Source organism: Mirounga leonina, unplaced genomic scaffold, assembly GCF_011800145.1.
Source record: "Mirounga leonina isolate KUSES-001 unplaced genomic scaffold, KU_Mleo_1.0 Mir_125, whole genome shotgun sequence".
Lineage (NCBI taxonomy): Eukaryota > Metazoa > Chordata > Mammalia > Carnivora > Phocidae > Mirounga > Mirounga leonina.
This window is the reverse complement of record NW_023270305.1, coordinates 44,684,638-44,708,187: the sequence shown is the minus strand read 5'-3', so window position 1 is coordinate 44,708,187 and position 23,550 is coordinate 44,684,638. Positions and strand designations below refer to the sequence as shown.

The window sequence follows — 23,550 nt, the reverse complement described above, 5'->3', positions numbered from 1 at the left end:
AAAGATCGAGTGTATTAGTGCGTAAAATTAACTATTTCATTTCATTATATAAATTAACCAAATTTGAATTATTTATGGTTCCTTTCCTTTGGTTCTTTCCTAGCCAAATTGCTTACATTGTCCACAAATAATAACTACTTCTTCAATCACAAGTAGGTTGTGTTCTTATCTGAGAAATTGGTAATTGTCAGCTACTGATAGTAGAGATCTGCTTTTGTTTTTATTTCCTTAGCATCAATTTTTCATTCTTTTCAATAGGAATATTTTCCATAAAGTATTAATAATGTCAGCTGAAGTATCATATAAACCATTATATATGAAAGATTTTGTGTTTGTCTGCCTTTGCCTTATAGCCATTGCCAAGTCTTTTTTTTTTAAGCTTCTAAGGCTAGAAAATGATATTTACCCATTAATAATTATTATCAATAACTTGGTTATTAGTATCAGTTAACTTTGTTATCAGTAAAGAAGAGGTCCTTAAGAGAAAATATTCTAGAGTCTCATGCCAAAGAGGAATATGAACGTACCTTTTTTTTTTTTAATGGATTTGCCTTGAAACTTAGCAAGGTACAGGCAAAATTAAATGAACAGTGGTAGTCACTAGCTTTTTATTAAGTGTTCAGTGGCTAACGTTTTATCACATTTTAAGTCTTTCAATGGGATTACCATTATATATGAATAATTTTCAAAATCAGGTGCAAAAGTGAGGTTACCAAGGGTCACTGTGGCTATTTTTTAAAAATTTTTATTTAAATTCAAGTTAGTTAACATACAGTGTAGTACTGGTTTCAGGAGTAGAATTTAGTGATGGCAACACTCAGTGCTCATCCCATTTTTAAGGGCTTGAACTCAAGACCCTGAGATCAAGACCTGAGCTGAGATCAAGAGTCGGATGCTTAACTGAGCCACCCAGGAGCCCTTGTAGCTATTTAAATTTAAGTTAATTAAGATTAAATAAAAGTTAAAATTTACTTCCTCTGTCACACTAGGCATATTGTGCTTAGTAACCACATGTAACTAGTGGCTACAGTATTGGACAGTGCAGATATAGAATATTTCCATCGCAGAAAGTTTTGTTGAACAGTTGGTCCAGAATATTGAACTATTAATGTTGAAACTATGTCAAAAGTTATATTCCCTTAAAGATGAACCCATGTTAATAATAGATGATAGAGCCAAGGGTGCCAATGGTAGATTAGATCAGATACTTGTAATGATAATGTTGATTCATAATTTAAAGTAATATGGACCTAAAAAAAAAACAAAAGACAGTACAGTTCCTCCTCAGCCAGAGAGTTTGACATTTTTCCCAGGGTCCCGGTGCAGGGGTATAAAAAAAGCCTCAAACATCATCAATCACTGTTAACTAGAGGTCAGACTGCATCTCATTTAGGGGGGTAGATTACTGACTCAACAGCATGCACCCACATGTAATGATAAAGTAGGATACTTTTGTAAAAGCTGGTGATTTTTAAAAAACAGGACTAGCAAAGTAAAACAAAATTTAACCAAGGCTAGAGATCAGTACATTTGCGGACAATCACAGATTGTTAATGTTGGTTCTTTTTTTTTTTTTTTTTGAAGATTTTATTTATTTATTTGAGAGAGAGAATGAGACAGAGAGCATGAGAGAAGGGAGGGTCAGAGGGAGAAGCAGACTCCCCGCTGAGCAGGGAGCCTGATGCGGGACTCAATCCCGGTACTCCAGGATCATGACTTGAGCCGAAGGCAGCCGGTTAACCGACTGAGCCACCCAGGCGCCCCGTTAATGTTGGTTCTTATGTAAGGTATATACATACTTTAAATACAGTTTGCCTTTATTGAAAAAGTATTGTTTGGTTGGGGAGGGAACTTAAAAGCAAGTGTGTCAACAAGTGTTGACCCTACTCCACTTGAATTCCATTAAAATGGAATGAGGGTACCTCAAACTATTCATCAGAAATATAAAGGATTTTCTTCCAGATACAGTGCTGAAAGATATACAGTGCTGGATAACCTACATCCTGAGAGAAGGCAATCTGATCAGTAAGTAAGGAAGCCCTAGCAGAACCCAATTTCTGTCCCACATTTTAAAGGGGAAGGAGACTTTTGGAGACACACCATTTTTTTCCCCAGATAAGATTTAATCTCCACTAGGGAACTTATTCCTTTGGTTTTTCCCTTTCTCTTCTATTATCTTTACTTTTTTTTTCTCTATACTGGCTCATTCACACCAATATTTAAATGTGCTTAAGTTTCTCATATCTTTGAGAAACCAAACATTTACCTTCACCCACTGCCGTATTTTGCCCTGCATCAGTTAAACTTCTCATACAGTTTCTCCAAATTCTGTCTCCACTTCAAAACCCATGCACAGCTCAACTCCACTAAAACGTCTGAGTCAACAGAGATTTTGTTGCTAAATTCTATAAGTTAGATGTATTTTTTTCATTCTTTTCCAGTAACACTTAAAACTTACCACTTTGTCCTCCTTAAAAAGCAGCCTTCTCTTAAACTTCTCTGACATCACACTCACCCGGTTCATTCTGTTTCTCTGCCCACTCCTTTAGTCTCCTTTCAGTGACTCATCTTAGCCTACTCTGGCTGTCTCCAGGCCCTTTTCTGTCCTGAGCCTGCACCAAGTGATTTCATGCACTCACGGCTTCAAATGAACATCTATCTATATTCTGATGATTTCCCTTTTTTTTTTTTAAGATTTTATTTATTAGAGAGCGAGCACAAGCAAGGGGGAGGGACAGAGGGAGAAGCAGACTGCCCGCTGAGCAGTGAGCCCAACATGGGGCTGGATTCCAGGCCTGACTTGAAGGCAGATGCTTAACCAACTGAGCCACCTAGGCACCCCTCTGATGATTCATTTTTCTGTAGTTCCAGCCTGGATCTCTAATGAGCTTCAGATACACATCTAGAGGACTAGAACGCTAATCCTCCTGAGTGTTCAAAGTGGCACCTCAAATTAACATGTCCAGATCTGAACATTATCTTTCTCCTGAATTTATCATATATGCCTTATCTTATTAGCAAGTGATGCTACCATCTAATGATCCAGTGTAACAAGCCGGAATCCTGGATGTCATTCTTGAATCTTCTAATTCCCTCATCATCTTTATCCAAAATCACCACGTTTTTCCTGTTTTAGCAACTATTTCTCAAATTCAGCCACTTTCCACTTTATCTACTGATACCATTCTAGTACATGCCACTGTAATTTCCAATCTAGATTATTTTACCAGCCTCCTATTATATTCCCCCTCTAGTCAAGTATCCACATTAAGTGTTCTCTGAATAAACTCAAATCTGATTCCCTCCCATCTTTAAAAGCCCTCAAAAACTCCCTATTGCCTTTGCCTTAGAATAACTCTTTACCATAGTTTACAAGCCTATTTCAGCCTTTGTATTTCCTCTCCCATGCCTCTTGCCCTCACACATTCAGACTCCTCTACTGCTGGAAAATCTCTTCCATCTCTCCCCACAAATGTCACCCCATTTCTCCTGGCTAATTTCTAACTCCTTAATAGGGGTTTTGTTTGAACATTATTTCCTCTTGGAAACTTCTTGACAACTCTTCCCCTCAAAACCAGTTAGGGACCTGTCCTGTGCCCTCACAATATCTAATTCTTCCCCTATCAATGCACTCGCATGCTATTTACTTGTGTGTATCCCTCACTGGACTGCAAGCTACTCAAGAGCGGATTTGTGTTTTTTTCACTGATTAATCATCTGGTATATAGGTGTGCAATAAATGTTTGTGTGAAAACTGTATTAATCATGGTTTTTTATTTTTTGTTATCTGGGGCCTTGCTGAGACTGCCCTTCCCAGGGCTAACTGTTCCTAGAGATAGCAAATGTCTCTCCTTCTAGCCAATAAAAGCCCAAACCCTCCAATCACCTTCTTTATCAAACTTTAACAAGCCAAGGCAATATTGCTCTGCCCTAATGACCCCAGGGCCAGGTACCAAACAACTCAGGATAGCCACTACATCCCAAAGCCCACTGAAACTTTTCTATCCAATCTTAAATCTCTTAGCTTGGGGAGTCTGGGTGGCTCAGTCAGTTAAGCATCCAACTCAATTTTGGCTCAGGTCATGATCTCAGTGTCATGAGATGCAGCCCTGCATCAGGCTTGGCGGGGTATTGGGCATGGAGAGTCTCTCTCTCCCTCTTCCTCCGTTCCTCCCCTCCCTCCCCCTCTCTAAAAAACAAACAAAACCTCTTATGTGTACCCTGCCTCTGCTATTCCTTCCTGCAAAAACCACAATAAAGGCTCTCACCCATGCTTTCCCCTTGCTCCTGGCTCCTGACCCACCAGAGTGCTTCCCTGTGTGGACATAAACTTTGTGTATTCTATGTCTAGAATTGGTTTGGTATAAACTATTCTATGCCTGTGGGCAAGAACTGGAAAGAAAAATGGGAAAATGAGAACTGTATTGGGGTGGAGGGTATACAGCTTTTATCAGACCTTTAGAGAATATCAGGTAGCACATTTTAAAGCCCATTGTGGACAAAGAAGATTAAGAAGCCACCGGGAAAGTGAAGGCTAGATGAGCAGAGATGAAAACTCTGTTCTCACCAGAATCTTGTTACCAAAGTGGCAGGGTTTTTTGTTTTGTTTTTGTTTTGTTTTGTTTCTACTCAATACCGTTTGCCAAATAACGAAACAGTATTTGAGGGCAACCAGGTAATTTATTCAGTAGCTAGAGAATAGAGAAGGGGAGCTCATGCTCTAAAGGTACCTTTTTCCTATTAGGTCTCCTGTCAGGGTTTTATGGGGTTAAGGGAATTAAGGGGATGGTAAGCAAGCGGACCTCACAGCTTTTGAGGGGAGAGGAGACTTCTCAGAATGAGAGTGCCAATTCTTCTCTTCCCTTAAATGAGTGCAGTCAGATCTATCATGGCACTGGTAGCTGTGTTTTTTGTTACTCCTATTAGATGTCAATGATCCGGAGGCCACGTGGAGGGGTTAGCACGGCCGCTAAACTGGACCAAAGCGGTGGAAAACTGGGTCATGGGGGGCTTGTTTGGAGTCTATGGCTTCTGGTATCTGGCCTTAATTTCTGGTGGCAAGCAGCATCTGCAAGCAGGACTCGAAAATTGGGCTAAGTGGCTTGTATGGAGCTTTTTAGAGACTCCCTGGTGACAACGTCTGGGCTCAGCAATCGTGGCACCCGGGCAGGCTGCACGATTCTAAGCAAGCTCAGCTCAGCTTCACTTCTTTAGAAGCCGGAACCCTCCAGAGTCGTTTCTACGTTTTCCAGTCGACGGTGAAAGTTCAGTACACGGCCTTCCCGGAAGTTGTTGCGCAGTCGTTTCCGGGGCAGGGTGAGGTGCAGGAAGATTCCGAATGGGTCGCAGCCGCAGCCGCTCCCCACGGAGGGGTGAGTCCAGAGGGAATTTGGTCTGGGGCTTGGTGGGAGCCGAGGCCCCCCCTCCTTCTTCTCACCCCAAGAACGAACGCAGCGGAGAGAAGGGCCCTTTTCTCCTGAGGAGGAGAAGAGTGGGGTTGGATGGAGGAGGGGGGGACAAAGACCTGAGCCCTTTACTCTTCAGCCCTCCGGTTTGAAGGCAGTTTTCCTTCCTCTAAGAGTTTCGCGGACTCTTTGTCAGCCTCATACAATAAGTTGTTATACTTGTGACTGAGGGATTTAGAATCAGACCACGGTTCCCTCACTTAATTTCTGGGTGGCCTTGTGCAAGTCATCCAGCCCTTCTGAGACCGAATTCCCATAATTAGACATTGGGGGTAGTACTGCCTATCTTTAAAAAAACTGATGTGAGAATTAATGTTACATTCCATAACACTCAGCATGTGGTAATGCCTAGTTCTTGAATGCTCAATGTTAGTTTCCTTCCCAATTTATATAATAGGAAAATCGATATTTAGAATTTTGCGTCCAGGGAGCTCACCTCGTAATATCTTCTGGCACCCACCCCCATAAATGAGGCAGTGGGATGTAAAGAACCCAGGACTTCGATCAGGAGATGCAACTTAGACCCTCGGTTCTTCCTCCTCTGGTTAGTCTTTATCACCTTCAACTTGATTTTGTAAAAAGTTGAATGAGGCCGCGATCCGCATATGGCTCTTGAGCACTTAAAATGTGCTCAGTCCGAATTAGGAAGTGCTAGTTAAGTGTAGAATACACTCCAGATTTCCTATTAAATACCAAAAAAGAAGTAATATCTCAGTTCTCATATCGAGTACATGGCAAAATGATAATGATTGGGATATATTGGGTCAAATAATGTTAAAATTAATTCTACCTGTGTCTTTTTACTTTTTTAATGTGACTACTAGAAATGGCTGGCATTATATTTCCATCGGACGGCGCAGCCCTAGATATTTGAGGTAATATTTTGCCTCTGCAAAAAGATTTTGTGTGTTTGTATTAGAGCGCAGGCGGTCCCGGTCCACATCCCGTGAGCGAGAACGCAGGCGCCGAGAAAGGTCCCGGTCCAGGGAGAGAGATCGGCGAAGGAGCCGCTCTCGATCCCCGCACAGAAGACGCTCCAGGTGAGTGCAGGGAAAAAAACCTGAAGTTTTACTACAAGTCCCAAAGAAACTAGTCGCTGCCCTTAGTTTTTTTTTTTTATCACAAGGGATTTACAGTTTCATGAAATGAGGGGAACTTAAGCCCACCTTATTTTAAACCCAACATTTCCGTTGGTAAAATGGGGTTCATCACACTCTCTTTGCGGTAGAGTTGCCTTGAGGAAGAAATGAGAAATAATATATGAAAAATACTAGCGTGGTGCTTGGCAGGAGTAGGAAATGAGGATTTTGTATTTTGGGGGTTTTTTGATTTTGGTTTTCTTTTTTTTTTTAAGATTTCATTTTTATAAGTAACTTCTATACCCAGCTTGGGGCTCCAGCTCTCAGTCCTGAGATCAAGAGTCACATGCTCCAGGGACTGAGCCAGCCAGGTGGCCCTGTTTTGTTTTTACTAACTTTTTGGTGATGAAGGTTTACTCAGATATATAAACAAGATTGTTAGATCTTGAAAGAACCTTAGAAACTGACTCTTGATTCTTAATAAGTATCAATTGCTGTTTAAGTCAACTTTTTGTGTATTTGTAATTGTTAGAAACTTTTCTTTTTCTGCCTTACAAAAAATTTTTTTAGCCCTAGCTGTACTAAGACTGATGATTAAAGCAATAAATTATATTTCTGGTTTTTCGTTAACAGTCAGGGCCTAGGCCTTGTTCTGCTATGTGGAATGGACTCCTGGTTCTCTGGAGCCTGGCTTTTGTTCAGCCTTTACCTTTTAGGAGCTTGTGTATATATTTGTCAATCAACACATCACCAGTTATGTCTCTGCTTCTGATATCTTATTAAATATTAGATCCCCAAGACGACATAGATCCACATCTCCTTCCCCTTCTCGACTGAAAGAAAGAAGAGATGAGGAAAAGAAAGAAACAAAAGAAACAAAGAGCAAAGAACGCCAGATTACTGGTAATGTTATTAGATAAATAACTGTAGGAAAAATACAGCCTTGTTCATATAACTTTAGTCATGATAAAATTATAAAAGTATAATTTGGGAACATTTAAATATTAAATTTTTTATAGTGTTCATATGGTTTTGAGATTTTGTTATTGTACCTTAGTTGCTGGTTATCTGTGGTGCTCCTGATATAAGAAGGCCAGTTAAAAACATGAGAATATTCTATTTTGGAAGTACCTTCAAAACTAGTGTCGTATCTGATATTAAAAGTGGTCCTGCCCAAAGGCTCCAAGCATGTCCTTTTAAGCAGTCTCTTCTCATGGAGGATGTAGAGCATATTTGCTCCGTGCATCTTAAGTTACATTGTGTCCAAACTGAAGAGGAATTTTTTTCCCAATTTCCTAGTCCTTTAGCTAATTGTTTTGTGTGTTCTCTGCTGCTGAGGTGGAGTAACTTTTTTTTTTTTTTAAGATTTTATGTATTTTTTTTTGAGAGAGAGAGCTAGTAAGCGAGAACATGAACAGAGAGGAGAGACAGGAGAGGCAGAAGCAGACTCCCTGCTGAGCAGGGAGCCCGATGTGGGGCTCAGTCCTAGGACCTGGAACCATGACCTGAGCTGAAGGCAGACGCTTAACTGACTGAGCCACCCAGGCACCCTGGAGTAACTATTAATCTCTTGACAGCTCTCTTTTTATATACACATGTCGTTGTCCCCCCGCCCCTTGGTACAAAAGTAGAGCCTTCCTATGAAACCTTTCCTAAGCTGAAATGGCATAAAGCAAAGAGTATCCCATGCTTTCTGAAGGTTTGTGGTACACCACTTTGCTTTTACAAAAGACCTACATTGGTACAGTAATTGCTTTTTTTCTTAAAAGGAAATATCCTCTTCACATTTCTTTTGGTTAGCAAAAAAAGTACTAATGTAGGTCTTTTTATTTATTTTAGAGAGAGAGAGAGAGAGTATGTGCATGAGCGAGCACAAGCAGGAAGGGGGAGAGGGAGAAAGAATCTGAAGCAGACTCCTCACTGAACATGGAGCCCGACCCCACAACTACGAGATCATGACCTGAGCCAAAACCAAGAATTGGACACTTAACCAACTAGGCCATCCAGGTGCCCCTAATGTAGGTCTTTTCTAAAAGCAAAGTGGGGTACCACAAACTTTGGGAAGGTGGGATGCCTATATATAAAATGGTAGAGTTTTAAAAAAATTTGTATTTTTGTGTTATTTTTTGCAGAGGAGGACTTAGAGGGCAAAACAGAGGAAGAAATAGAAATGATGAAATTAATGGGATTTGCCTCTTTTGACTCCACCAAAGTAAGTAAAACACATAGCCAGTTAAACATTCTGATTTGAATTAATCCATTATTACTGTCACATTTTTCCATATTCTTTTAATGTTGCTTATAATTTCTTCCATTCATACAAGTTTTTTCCTTTAGAAGACATGAAGTATCTGTGTGAAGGGCATTGAGAGCACAGAGAAGGAAGCACTGAGCTGCCGTTAGAATTCAGGGAGTGTTTGCCTGATGTTTAAGTTTGATCTTCAAGGTGATCAGATGAAGAGGAGGAAGATCATTTGAAGTAGAGGGAAGAACTCATGAAAATGCTATATGTAGGCATGAAGGAGCATAGTGTATTGTGGGAATTTCAAATTCAGTGACTGGTAAAAGGGTGCTGATAGGCTGGTGGCTCTGAATGAGGCTAGAAAGTGGGATAGGAAGCAAATTGTGGAAGCTTTTGATACTCTTAGACATACCAAGGAATTTAGAGTTAATTCTTTAGGTGTTGAGGAGAGGAAGCAATGATATGTGCATTTAGAAAGATGAGCCAGGACAACATGGAGGACAGATGGGAGACAGGTTAGATTGGAGGCAGGGAGAACTGCTGGGTCATGCAAGTGAAAGTTGATGAAGGCCTGAACTGAGGCCAGAATATTGAGTCTACTCAGGAGCCAGAGTTGGTGGTGGTGGTTGTGGTAGTGGGAGTGAGTAGTCAGTGGTGACTCCAAAGTGACAGGCTGAAAGACTGGGGGATAGGGTTAACCAAGAAAGGGTTCTGGGAAGGGAAAGTGCTGTGAAACAAGAATGAAGTTCAGCTGCAGAGAATGATGACATTGGGTAGCTGTATATATCTCATAGCTCAGAAGGGGGAAGGATTGGAAAGTGAATGCTGTCTAGCCTTGATCATAATACTGAAGAGAATAAGGAAGTGGGGGAGGAAAAAGAGGGAGGGTTTGTGGAGAGGAAGATGAAGAGAAGGGATTATAGGGAAGGAGGGGGGAAAGAGTAGAAAGACATAGGGAGATGTGATGGAAAGACAAATGGGGGGAGGGGAGATGGAGAGAGGTTGTGGAAAGAGGAGAGAAGGGATAGAGAGAGGGAACTAGTAAGAATAGAGAGAAGGAGAGTATGTGTGGAAGGAATATATATTTTCTTTGAGAATATGGTTTAAAAACATTCTCTAGAATCTTAAGTCCATGTAGTTTTGTAAATGGAAATCGAGATTTTTAAGAAAAATTGTCAAAAATAATCCACTTCCCCTAATCTTTGAATGGAATGGGCTAATCGTAGATGCTGTAAAAGTTTCTTACCAATGGTTGTGATTATGTAGGGCTCACATGTTTATAAAATGACAGTGTATAACTCAAGAGGAATACTGAGGCATTACTGTTTTGAGGTAAGAAAATTATGAATTCTGGGGCACCTGGGTGGCTCAGTCGGTTAAGCATCTGCCTTCAGCCCAGGGTTCTGGGATCGAGCCTGCATCAGGCTCCCTGCTCAGTGGGGGTCCTGCTTCTCCCTCTCCCTCTGCCTGCCACTCCGCCTGCTTGTACTCTCTCTCTCTCTGTCAAGTAAATAAATAAAATCTTAAAAAAAAAAAAAAAAATTATAAGCTCTTGTTTTCACAAATGGTTATTTTCCATTTTGGAATTTAATGCAGTTTATGTATCAGTTTTTTTTCCTTGAGTACACCAAATTCTTATTTGTTTTTCCAAAGAGTATTTTATAAGTGAAATGGTTTATTAATATGTACACTGGGTGAACAAAAATATCTCCAAAGTAAAACAACTATAATTTTGCTGTTTTTAGAAGAAAACAGGAAGGGAACCTATCAGAATTATTTTCTTGGGGTGAGGCTGGGGCAGCGGGTTTACCTTTGCCTGTTGTTAAGTTTGAAATTCTGAGAATCAGATGTAAAAATGGAGCCATACTTTTAACTGTAGTCTATGCTGAAGGTGTTTGTTTATAAAGGAAAAAATAGATAAGAATTCATAGATCCCATAAAAATTAAGGAGTACCATGCGAACAAATGATGTCAGTTGTTTTCTTAAGGACATGTACAAGGATGTTAATTTACTTTCTATGCAGTTGGCTTCATGGCCATCAGTTATTAAGCCTCTCAGTTCATTTGCTTTTCAGTAATGTGTATCTTGTGATATTTCATCATAGATCTATGGTGGTACCTTTTCATGTGCAAATGTAGTCACTTATTTTGCCTTCCATTTTCACATTCTAGAATGTTTCAAAGTTTGGTTATGTTTATTAATGGATAATTTTCTATTTCAGCATGTAAATCAAAACAGGCTAATAATACACAACTCTGCAAGTAGTTTTCAAAAACCAATAATCCTTTAGGAATTGAACTTACTAAAATGGTTAGCATCATTTATTTTTTTCCTGAGCCAGTCTTTCCAAATCATACCTACTTCCTATTCTTGGGAGGGCAAAACTGTACACCTCAAGTAATATACCTCTCTCCTCAATATTCTACTCTCCTCACCACACCCCAATGTAGTGAAAACAGGAATAGAAAAGTAAGACCAAATACATTTTTTTTTAAGATATATTTATTCATTTTTGGAGAGAGTGTGAGCAGGGAGAGGGGCAAAGGGAGAGAGAGAGAATCTCTAGCAGAACCGCTGAGTGCGGAGCCCAACACAGGGCTCAATCCCACAACCCCCAGATCATGACCTGACGAGTCAGAGTCAGACACTTGACCAACTGAGCCACCCAGGTTCCCCCAAATACATTTATTTTAGCTCCACCTCAAATATGTATCTTACCTGTGCGTGACTTCAGGGCAGTGGATAAGAATCCTTTTTTTATCCTAACACAAATATCTAGTAAGTGTGCTATGCAGTTAGGGTATACTCCCTTGAGTAATAATGGGGGAGGGAGGGAGGGAATTGGAGGTCACGTGTGTGTGTGTGTATGTGTATGAAAGAGATGGCATTAATCGGTGGTGTTCATATATTTAACAGTTGTTTTCTGAGCACCTGCAAGTTCAGGGCCTAGGATGTGAGAATGCAAAGGTGACTCGCATCCATATCCCTCCAACAAGAAGCTTTCAGTCTCAGGGGAGGTAACATCATGTATATGCATCATGATAATGCAAGGTAGAAAATGGAAGGTATTATGAGGGAAGCACAGTTAGCATTTTATGGAAGGGTAGAGGGTGATTTCTGGCAGCTGGACCACTTGAATTGGCCCTTGAATGATGGATAAGAATCAGATGGTTGGGGTTCTTGGATGGGGGTTGAGAAGGCAATTTAGATATGAGAAACAGCAAATGATGAGTTAACTTGGCCAAATCAAAGGACCTATAAAGGAATTAGTGAAAAAGAGGGTAGATACCACATAAGAAAGGCTAAGATAAAAGTGACACTTAACATTAGCATCTGTTATTCTGTATTCTGATTTTTTTAAAGATTTATTTAGAGAGGGGAGGTGGGAGGGGCAGAGGGAGAGAATCCCAAGTAGACCCCCAGCTGAGCATGGAGTCCCATGCCGTGCTCCATCCTACGACCCTGAGATCATGGCCTGAGCCGAAACCAAGAGTGGTACACTCAATCGACCGAGCCACCCAGGCGCCCCTGTATTCTGATTCGTGATTTAAAAATCAAAATTTCAAGGCCTGTGCAAGAAATGAGATCTGAATTAATGGTGACTGTTGGAGCTGTGATTTGAGAAAGCTATGAGCTGTCATAAGTTAAATTTTTCTATAGAAAATATCCGTAACTGGTATTTGGTTTCAAAGAATTCTTGGACCAAAAAAGGTTAGGCTCTGCTACCCTATTTCTTTGCATGCCTTGCACATAAGTATATATACTATGAATGTTTGTTGACTTGAATATTTGAATATCTTAGATTATGTATGACTGTAAAAATGGGAACAAGAGTTGTAATACATGGGAGTTCATGGAATATCATCAGTATCTGAAAATTCTTTCATTGGGCTTCCTCACTCTTAAAGGTTTTTTTTGGTTTTTGTTTTGTTTTAGTTTGACAGAGAGAGAGATAGTGAGAGAGGGGACACAAGCAGGGGGAGTGGGAGAGGGAGAAACAGGCTCCCCGCTGAGCAGGGAGCCCGACGCAGGACTCGATCCTAGGACCCTGGGATCATGACCCGAGCCGAAGGCAGACACTTAATGACTGAGCCACCCAGGCGCCCCTGGGCTTCCTCATTCTTTTTTTTTTAAAGATTTTATTTATTTATTTGACAGAGAGACACAGGACACAGTGAGAGAGAGAGAGAGAACACAAGCAGAGTAAGTGGGAGAGAGAGAAACAGGCTCCCCGCCGAGCAGGGAGCCCGACGTGGGGCTGGATCCCAGGACACTGGGGTCATGAGCTGAGCTGAAGGCAGACGCTTAATGACTGAGCCACCCAGGCGCCCCTGGGCTTCCTCATTCTTAAATGGATTTTGCCATTTAAGTATGTATATAGGATCCAGCTCTTTGAGGCATTTAATATATCCTTCCCATTTTTTATATTTGTTTATTGCTTTTCTCTAGGGGAAAAAGGTGGATGGCTCTGTAAATGCTTATGCCATAAATGTGTCTCAGAAGAGGAAGTACAGGTATGCTTAGCCCCCATTATTATGTTTGAACTAATGATATAAATTAGGTGCTTGGGAAAGTATTTATTTATGAGATAGTTGTGTTTATAGGAAATGTAGCAGTTTCCATATAGTCCCTTGTCTTGATATTCTTTGCTTATATTCTGGTGTGTTAAAATAATTTCCAGTTTACATGTGAACCACTAACTATTACAGAGAAGGCTTCAATCTTTTAAAGCTCAACATTTTTCTTTCTTCAGAACAGCATAATCTCAAATCTTTAGACTTTAATTTCATTATAATTATAGGTTTAAATTAGAGCCATTCTGTGAGTGATTGTGTAAGGATTTCAACTGTAAATATATATTTGTTAAATATAATAAGTATAAGTATATTAAGGCATATTTTATTAATACCACAGGAAAAAAACAATCCATACCTGAAATCTCACTGAATTCCTAATGAATTGAAAAGTCAAGACATCTTCAAACATGCCTTTCTCTCAACCTTTACCACTGATAAAAGACTAATATTCCAATTAACTTAGAATATGTATAATTTGATCTGAGAATTCTGTGAGTTAAGGTGAGGACCAGAATCATCTTTAATGGTCCTTTGTAAAATTATTTTCAGAGAAAGTCTTAATGAGGAGAACTAGTACAATATGCAGTTGGATTTACTTGATGGGTACCTATTTTGGAGCTCTTCTCTATTTCCTTATTGTTAACTGTAAATATGGACTTTCAGCTTTTTTTTTTTTAAGTCTGTAGAATCTTTCCAAATAATTTTGAAAGTATATCTCCATACTTCTCTTTGGATTTCAAAGAAATCTGAAAGGCTTTAGGTTATTTTGAAAGTGAAATAATATCCTTAATAAGTGTGCATTAAATAACCATGAATACTTTTTACCCTAGACCTTGCCAATTTAAAGATGATTTATATTATTATTATTATTATTTTAAAGAGGAGTCCGGAATTTTTTTTTAATAAACAATGAGTTTTCTCTTCTCATCATAGGCAATATATGAATCGAAAAGGCGGATTCAACAGACCTTTGGATTTCATTGCATGAGAATTGAAATGTTAAAGAATGATTTTTTTTCCCTTACCTTGTTCAGAAGAGTGGATTTTGTATTTCATATTTAATATGCATAAAAAACAGAATCACAGTCCTTCCTCCTTGTAAAGTAAGAAAATTTTATTTATGATGTGTGCAGTTCACTTACCCTGACTCACAAAAAGGAAAGTTAAATACTGCATTTTTTTCTTTTAGGAAATATCATTTGGGGCAATCATCAGCCCTATTTTTTGGTTCTTATTGTTGTGGAAGCTGTATATGTTTTCTTCTTGGATGCTTGTTAGGACTTTTTAAAACACATAAAAGTAATTTGGATGTAAGTTTCTCAAATAAAGCAGTATTTCTACCCTTTTGTATTTGATAAATATTTGTATTGCTATGTAAAATTGTCCCCCTACACAGTTTTTAGATTTAGATTTCATTTGTAATTTACAAATAACTGGATTTTTGTATCTTCTGTGGTTTTTTTCCCCAATTATTTCCTCCATTTATTGTTTTTCTTCATTTTAAAAGCAATATATGCTTATTATATAAAAACTTGGGAGAAATCAAAAAGTAAAAAGAAAAGCCAAAAACCACCTATAATCTACCCCCAGAAACAATCAATATTTTGGTATATGTCTTTCCAGACTCCTATGATGTATATTTATTGCTCCCACCCATTATATCAGAATTTATATGCTGTTCTCTTTTGCTAATCTTTTTTCTCCCAGGTACTGTGAACAGTTTTTAATACACGTACATGTTATTTAGAAATTTAACTTTTAGTTAAGTTTAGCTACTTGGTGTACCATAATTTATCAACTAGTCTTTTATGAGCAAACTTTGGCTTCCCTCCCATGACGTGCTGTTTTAATTAAAACTGTGAATAGTATCCGTGTTACATATATCTTTTTGTACTTTTTTTTTTTTTAAGATTTTATTTATTTATTTGACAGAGGGAGACACAGCGAGAGAGGGAACACAAGCAGGGGGAGTGGGACAGGGAGAAGCAGGCTTCCCGAGGAGCAGGGAGCCCGATGCGGGGCTCAATCCCAGGACCCTGGGATCATGACCTGAGCTGAAGGCAGACGCTTAATGACTAAGCCACCAAGGGGTACTTGTTGCATTATTTCCTCAGGTTCTCTTCTAGATCTGGCATTGCTGGGTGAGATAAAGGGGTATGTGTGCATGTCTTAAGGCTTTTGATGTATGTATGGCTAGAAAGGTAACAACCAACTCTCACCAGTTAAGTATGAGCATACCGACTTCATGTATGTGCACCAATGTCAGGTGTAATACTTTTTTAATTTCCAATCTGGTGGGTAAAATAGTATTTGGTTTTAATTTGTTCAGTTTCTAAGGAGGATGAACATTTAAAAAATGTGTTAACCATATATATATATATTCTTGTGAAATGCTAATTCCAGGTCTTGGATCCACTTGTCTTTTGGCAAGCTTTTCTTTTTCTTAGTTGAGGGAAGCCCTTTTTATATTGAAGATAACAGCCACTACCCATTCTGTTTCATATCTTGCTGATATTTGAGGCTCTGTGGTTAGATTTTATTTTACTTTATTTTTGAGTAAGTAATACAAACATATGGGGTATGTAGTGAAGAGCTAATTGTGCGTCCTTTCAGAGATATTCCATATATACATGAACATATATGTGTACTTATCTTACTTTATTATTCAAATGTAAGCAGACTCTACACATTATTCTGCACCTATCCTTTTTTATTTACTAGTATGTCTTCAGATTGTTTCTTTTTCTTTTTTTTTTTTATTTCTTATTTTATTTTAAGTAGGCTTCACACCTAGCATAGAGCCCAATGCAGGGCTTGAACTCACAGCCCTGAGATCAAGACCTGAGCTGAGGTCAAGAGTCAGACACTTAACCAACTGATCCACCCAGGTGCCCCAAGATTGTTTCTTATCAGTACATGTAATAGTGCCTCTATTTATTAAGGGCAGCAGTTACAGTTCATTATAGGATGGACTATAATTTAATAGTCCTTATTGATGGGCACTCACATCATTTTTTTAAGTCTTTCACTATTTTTAAAAATTTTGGGGCACCTGGCTGGCTCTTTCAGTGGAACATGTGACTCTTGATCTCGGGGTTATGAGTTAGAGCCCCACATTGGGTGTAGAGATTACTTTAAAAAAAAAATCTTTAAAAAAAGAATTCTAGGGGCGCCTGGGTGGCTCAGTTGTTAAGCGTCTGCCTTCAGCTCAGGTCATGATCCCAGGGTCCTGGGATCAAACCCCGCATCAGGCTCCCTGCTCCGCGGGAAGCCTGCTTCTCCCTGTCCCACTCCCCCTGCTTGTGTTCCCTCTCTTGCTGTCTCTCTCTCTCTGTGTCAAATAAATAAATAAAAATCTTTAAAAAATAAAATAACATAAATTCTATAATCACTATCCTTTATATGTAAATGATTTTATAAGCATTTTTAGCTGGATTGTAAATCCTTATTGCATCTGAAATTTGACCACCTATTGTAGTTCTTTAAAAACTTTCCTGGCAAATTCATTTCCTGTAAAGAAAATAATAGTGTGACTGCATTGCATAATACAGTACACAGAGCACCTTGGTTTATTTAATCTTTATGAGATAGAGAAGGTAGTACTATCTCCATTTCCCAGATGAGAAAGCTGAGGCTATTCAGACCATAAAAGCAGAAAATATTGGGATTTATGCTATATCAGTTGCACAATTTGTAATACCCATTGCACAAGTGTCCCTTCCCCTAGGTGGTTAGATTATTTTGCTTGGAGTTTTTGCCAGCTGAGCTGTGTGTCTCTAAATTATCCACGATAAGGACTATTTCTTACCACATTTGTGCACACTTAAGGAAGGCAGATACAACTGTGGTTTTAATAAGGAAGCTAAAACTTCTGGGATAAAATAATATACCCAAGACCAAATTACAGATTTTTGGATTGTCATCTTAGTGTGGTGTTAATAGAGATTTGACTTGAGATCCTCAAAGCAGCATACTTTGTAAAGCAGTAACATGAGAATACCTCGTAGGTCAATAGGTTTGTTCTCCACGAGCTAACATCAAGAAATGGAAGAGGAAGACATCTGAAAAGCCAGAGATAAGATACCTATGATCCCAAAGGAAGTCCTGTTTTTTGTTTAAGATTTTTTATTTATTTTAAGAGATAGAGCATGAGCACTGGGAGGAGCAGAGGGAGAGGGACGAGCAGACTGTGCTGAGCGTGGAGCCCGATGCAGGGCTCCATCCCAGGACCCTGAGATCATGACCTGAGCCGAAATCAAGAGTCATATGCTGAACCGACTGAGCCACCCAGGCACCCCGGGAAGTCCTGGTTTAAAGGAAGTTTTATCCATCAGATCATCTGATTCTGTAAGAACATATATGGAGCATCTTCGTCTTCCCCTAACAAGCTGCTGCTTCTCAGACATAAATTGTACCACATCTTCTCTTTCTAAGCATCTAAATGTTGGAGTGCTCTGGGGTTTAGTTCCTGGACTCTCCATTCTCTTCCTTAGTGAGCCTTCAATGTGGCTTCAGACATCTTCAGCCACGGCTCTCTTCCAGCCTGGCCATTTTACTGAATTGCAGGGATTGTGCAATTGTGCGACTATGTGCCCAGATTATTAGGCACCTTAAAGTTAAGGTTGGCTGAATTCTCATTTCCCTGGCTAGCCGCCTCTGAGGCTTCCCCATCTCGGTAAATGGCCCATCCTCTCACTCCTTTGCTCAGACCGAAATCCTTAGGGTCATCTTTGACTCCGCTCTCTCATACCCTGCATTCATTAGCAAACTTTTCGGCTCTAACCTCAGAGTATATTTTGAGTCCAACTGCTGTCCCCCCCACCCCCGCCCCCCAGATTTACTGAGGTAAAATTGACACATAAAATTTTAAGATATTTTAAGTATACATTGTGGTGATTTGATAGACATTGAATCTGACCACTTACCACCTAGACTAACATATAAGTCATCTGTCTTGTTTGGACTACTGCAATAGCCTCTCTTGCTGCCTTAGTTTATTCTCCACCCAGCAGCAGAGGTGAACCTTTTAAAATGTGCATCAGGTCATGATTTCAGCTCAGGTCATGATCTCAGTGTCAATGAGATGGAGCCCAGCATCAAGGCTCCACACTGCAGAGTCTGCTTGGGATTATCTCTTCTCCCTCTGTCATCCTCCCCCCCACACCCATGCAGTCACTCTCTCTTGCTCTCGCTCTCTCACTAAAAGAAATCTATAAAAAAACAGAATAAAGTCCAGTCCTTACTATAATGTACAGCCCTGTACTGTGTGAACCCTGGCTTCCCACAGTCTCACCCCCTTGCTGCTGCCTTTAGCCATGCTGCTGACCTTGCTGTTCCTTGAGAACACGTGTGAATCTACCTCAAGAGTCTTCACACTTGCTTTTCCTCATGGAATGTTCCTTTCTGCTCCCCGACTTCCACCCCAATTTGCTTGGGTAGCTCTAGGTCTCTGCCCAAAATAAGGTCATTCCTGACCATCGTATCCAAAATAGCAACACTGCTTCCCTCTATCCCTTTACCCTGCTCTACTTATTTTAACATTTAAAAAATTGAGCTAAAATTCACCCTTTTACAGTGGTACCATTTCAGTGGGTTTTAGTATATTCAGTTATTTTTTTTTAAGATTTTATTTACTTGAGAAACAACACAGGCAGGAGGAGGGGCTGAGGGAGAGGGAGAAGCAGGCTCCCCGTTTAGCAGGGAGCCCAATGTGGGGCTCAATCCCAGGACCCTGGGACCATGACCTGAGCCACCCAGGTGCCCCTGGTATATTCAGTTATGTATCATCACCCCAAAGAGACCCCATACCCAATTAACAGTCACTCTTCATCCCTCTGTGCCACCCTCATTCCCCACCCCTGAAACCACTTACGTACATTTTGTCTCTAAAGATGTGCCTATTCTGGACATTTCATATAAATAGAATCATACAGTATGTGGCCTTTTATATCTGGCTTCTTTCACTTAATGTTTTCAAGGCTTGTTCATATTGTAGCATGTGTCATTATTTCATTCCTTGTTTATGGTCAGTATTCTGTGAATCTACCACATTTTTATAATCCATCAGTTGATGGGCATTTGTACTTTACTTTCTGGCTTTTATAAATAATGATGCTATGAACATTAGTATACAGGTTTTTGTATGAACATATTTTCAGTTCTCTTGGGTATATAACTAGGCGTGGAATCGCTGGCTCATATTATTAATGTTTGACTTTTTGAGGCAATGTCAAACGGTTTTCACAAGCAGCTGCACTATTTTACATTCCCACCAGCATATGTGAAGCTTACAGTTTCTTCAAATGCTGTGCAAAGTTTCCTTTTCCTAACAGCAATTATCACTGCCTGACATACTGTATTCATTTATTACAGTCTGGTTCTTACACTAGACATCCGGCTCTGAGAACTGGGGCTTCTGTCTTGTTTGTTGCTGTAGCCCAGCACCACAAAGTTCCTGGCACAGAGTAAAGCACCCAAAAATATCTGCTCAATCCATGAAAAGAGTTCAGTAACCTTTTTTTTCACTTAACCACTTCTTTTGATCTTTGTGTTAACCTTTAGTTACCCAAGTAATAAATGGACACATTTTTTCCTGTAAAAACTTTAAAACATTATGACAGAGCAAAACCCCTTTTGAACAGTACCCACAGTCCTGGTCCTATTGCTCCTTCACTGTGAATCCTTTGCAGTATATCCTTCCAGACTTATGCCTATGTACCTATGTATGTAACAAAGTTGCAAAGGAGGAAAGTACATAGTTTGGGCTTTTTTTTTTTTTTTACACATAAATTATACACTACAGGAACATTTTACAGCTTATTTACTCAACACTGCATTGGAGGTCTTTCCTTGCCAATATATATACCTCTACTTTTTTTTTTTAATCTTTTTTATTTTTTAATTTTTATTTTTTTAAGATTTTATTTATTTGCGAGAGAGAGAATGAGAGACAGAGAGCATGAGAGGGAGGAGGGTCGGAGGGAGAAGCAGACTCCCCGCTGAGCAGGGGGCCCGAAGCGGGACTCTATCCTGGGACTCCAGGATCATGACCTGAGCCGAAGGCAGTCGCTCAACCAACTGAGCCACCCAGGCGCCCTCTACTTTTTTTAACTGCTACCATAGTGTTTTGTGGAATGTACTACCACTGTTTGTTTAGCTATTGCTGTTTTTAAAATCACAAGTAATTCGTGGAGTAACTAATTTTTGGAAAGCAGCATTTTTAAAGGTTTTTAAAGCTTATATCATGATACTAGATCGTCCAATAATACTATGATATCAGAGCATCCAAAGTAGCCACAAAGAAGGGGATTAATATTAGGGAAGTAGCAAATTTCAGTCCTGATTTTTATACTTCAAAGAATAAAATCAATTCCTCAGAAACATATAAAACAAAATTCATTTTAATGTCATGGTGGTTAAGTGTCAAGCTCAGTTACAAATAGAGTTTTTTTTTAATTCCCACAGCTCGGAACTTTTTAGACATTTAAGGATTATAATACAACAGTAGTCTTCCTGCCACTCTGAGGGATTCACTGAAGAGGCATCTCTGTATCACAATTCCCATAGCATTTAATGAGCCTGCCATTTGGCATTGGCATTTACATACTATCTTATGCCTTTCTGGCCCTCGAAGGAGGCTGGGTCTTAGCCTTCTAAAAGATGCAGTAAAGATTAACAAGTATAATATCTTCTGTGTTTATGCTTCTGCATTTTCAGCATTTTCTTTCTCCTTCCCAGTTCTATTCGTTTATCTTGATGCCTGCTTGAAAATGTGAACTATTTTTGGACAGCCCATATTCATGCATAACTTTTTATTTAAAATTCTGGTCACAAAGTTTAGGTTCAAGCATTCTGGAATTCCCATTTTTTCACTTTTGGGTTTGTGCCTAGTAGTCAATGCTTTTATAATGCCTTTGAGGCACTGGGTGCTGGGGGTTACCACTTATTCTTTGTTTTAGGATTTTTACTTCTTTCTTCAAAACCTGTACTTCTAGATTATCTTAACTAGACATTGTGTACATTTGTGTAAAATAATTTCTAGAAAAACAAAACAAAATCTTTGTTTTGTACTACTTCATCTCCAGTAGATGGCACCAAATACCCTTTAAAATTCATGATACTAATTTCTAGTTGTTGTTATTGGCTAATTGATAATTTCTTCCACCACCACCACCACCACCACCACCACCAGGGATTAGAAAGGGCCCATTCTTTCATCGAATTCTGTGATTGTTATATAACTTAGTATTTTTGTCCATGGTTTAAGATAAACCTGTTGGGGGGACCTGGCTGGCTCAGTTGGAAAAGCAGTCAACTCTTGATCTGAGGTTCTAAGTTCAAGCCCCATGTTGGGTGTAGAAATTACTTAAGAATAGAACCTTCAAAATTTTTAAAAAGGGGCGCCTGGGTGGCTCAGTCGTTAAGCGTCTGCCTTCGGCTCAGGTCATGATCCCAGGGTCCCCGGTCGGGCTCCCTGCTCAGCGGGAAGCCTGCTTCTCCCTCTCCCACTCCCCCTGCTTGTGTTCCCTCTCTCGCTGTGTCTCTCTCTGTCAAATTTTTTAAAAAAGATAAACCCGTTGGTATTTAAATTATTAATTTGCTATTTCTGACAACCTTTTTTTCCATTTTATGTAGTGGTTTTCAATCACATTGATTCAAGGGGAAGGATCATGGTATTGAAATAAGACTGGACTAAAAAAAGTTGTGGATAAGAGAGAAAGAATAAAGAAATATGCTGAATGTTCATGATAAAATCATAGAAAATATAAAAGTATATAAAGTCCAAATTTAAGATAATGAAGTGTTTTTACTATTGTCAGTTTTAGTACTTTAGTAGAATTGTATTTATTTCATTATGACTTTCAAATTTGTTTTACAAATAACTTGCAATTAAAAAATACTCATTAAATGGGTCGCCTGGGTGGCTCAGTCGGTTAAGCGTCTGCCTTTGGCTCAGGTCATGATCTCAGGGTCCTGGTATCAAGTCCCACGCTCCTTGCTCAGCGGGGAGTGTGCTTCTCCCTCTCCCTCTGCCCCTCCCCACCGCTCATGTATTCTCTCTCACTCTCTCTCTCAAATAAATAAATGAAATCTTAAAAAAAAAAAAAAACTTGTTAAAAATGTTATATCGCCATTCTCATTTCTAACTGTGCTTTCTTGAAAACCTTTATCTTCAGTGTATTAGCTTTCATAAGAAGAAGCTTTTAGATTCAATTAACCATTAAAACTAGAAAATGTTTCCTATACGTCAGGCATGGTTTACTACATTTATTCTACCTGTTAATTCTGTTGACTTTAATTTTAATGGATTTGTCAACCACTAAAAAGGACACCTTTAAAAAAATTCCCATCGTGATTACATTTACAATGTTTTTCTTCCTTTACCCCCAGTGTTTGAGTGTCAGTGTTTGTGACTCAGTCTGGAAATCTATTTCTTAACTCTTGTTTAAGACATTGGTAGCATGGGCTGTAGGTGAAACAGATCTAGGTTCAGTCTCCATCATCTAAGGAAAGTCACTTAGCTTCTCTGGGTCTCAGTTTCCTGGTGTTCAAAATGTAGATAATTAACCTATCTAATTGGGTTATACTGAGGATTAGTGATAATGCAGGTGACACATAGTAAGCTATTATTTTCATATATTGCCAACAGTAAACTTTTTTAAAAGCTTTATGAAATATGTTCAAGCTTACCAAGACATTTATTCCTCCTTTTTAAGATGGAGATGTCAGTATATTAACAATGTAACTTGGCTCTCCGGATAGCTAGCTTTCATCTCAAAAATCTTGATAGGCTTAGGGAATAATCCTTAAATTTTTAGTCCTATATATTTCTATTGGTACTACCCCCCACACAAACACGATTTACAGACTTGGACAGAGGAAATTTTTTTGTTTTTTGTTTTTAATGTTTTCATCTAGAATTAAAAGGGAAGACTGTGAGAAATTTGGGTCAAAGAACCTCGGGATTCAGCCCCAGTCATTCTGTAGGTGCAGTAAGTTTTTGAGCTTTTGAAGCACCCCCTCGCGTGAGGGAGTGATTATGCCTGCCCTTGGGGTAGGGGTGCAGAGTGCCATAAAAGACGCGCAGGGCTGTAAACAGCCGCCCGATTTCACCGCTTTCTGAGGAAAAGAAGAAACGCTGGGCGGCGAGCATTCAACGCGAGCCAAGCTTTTTCCTTCACGCCCC

At 39.4% G+C, this 23,550-nt stretch overlaps 1 protein-coding gene across 1 annotated transcript; it reads left to right on the top strand.

The window, feature by feature from the left end:
* Positions 1 to 5,264: 5,264 nt before the first annotated feature.
* SNRNP27 (small nuclear ribonucleoprotein U4/U6.U5 subunit 27) lies at positions 5,265 to 14,710 on the top strand. Its single transcript, XM_035001380.1, has 6 exons — positions 5,265 to 5,372; positions 6,385 to 6,505; positions 7,335 to 7,447; positions 8,677 to 8,756; positions 13,237 to 13,301; positions 14,298 to 14,710. The coding sequence occupies exons 1-6, from the start codon at positions 5,339 to 5,341 to the stop codon at positions 14,350 to 14,352; spliced, it is 468 nt and encodes a 155-aa protein (XP_034857271.1). The 5' UTR covers positions 5,265 to 5,338; the 3' UTR covers positions 14,353 to 14,710.
* Positions 14,711 to 23,550: the final 8,840 nt, after the last annotated feature.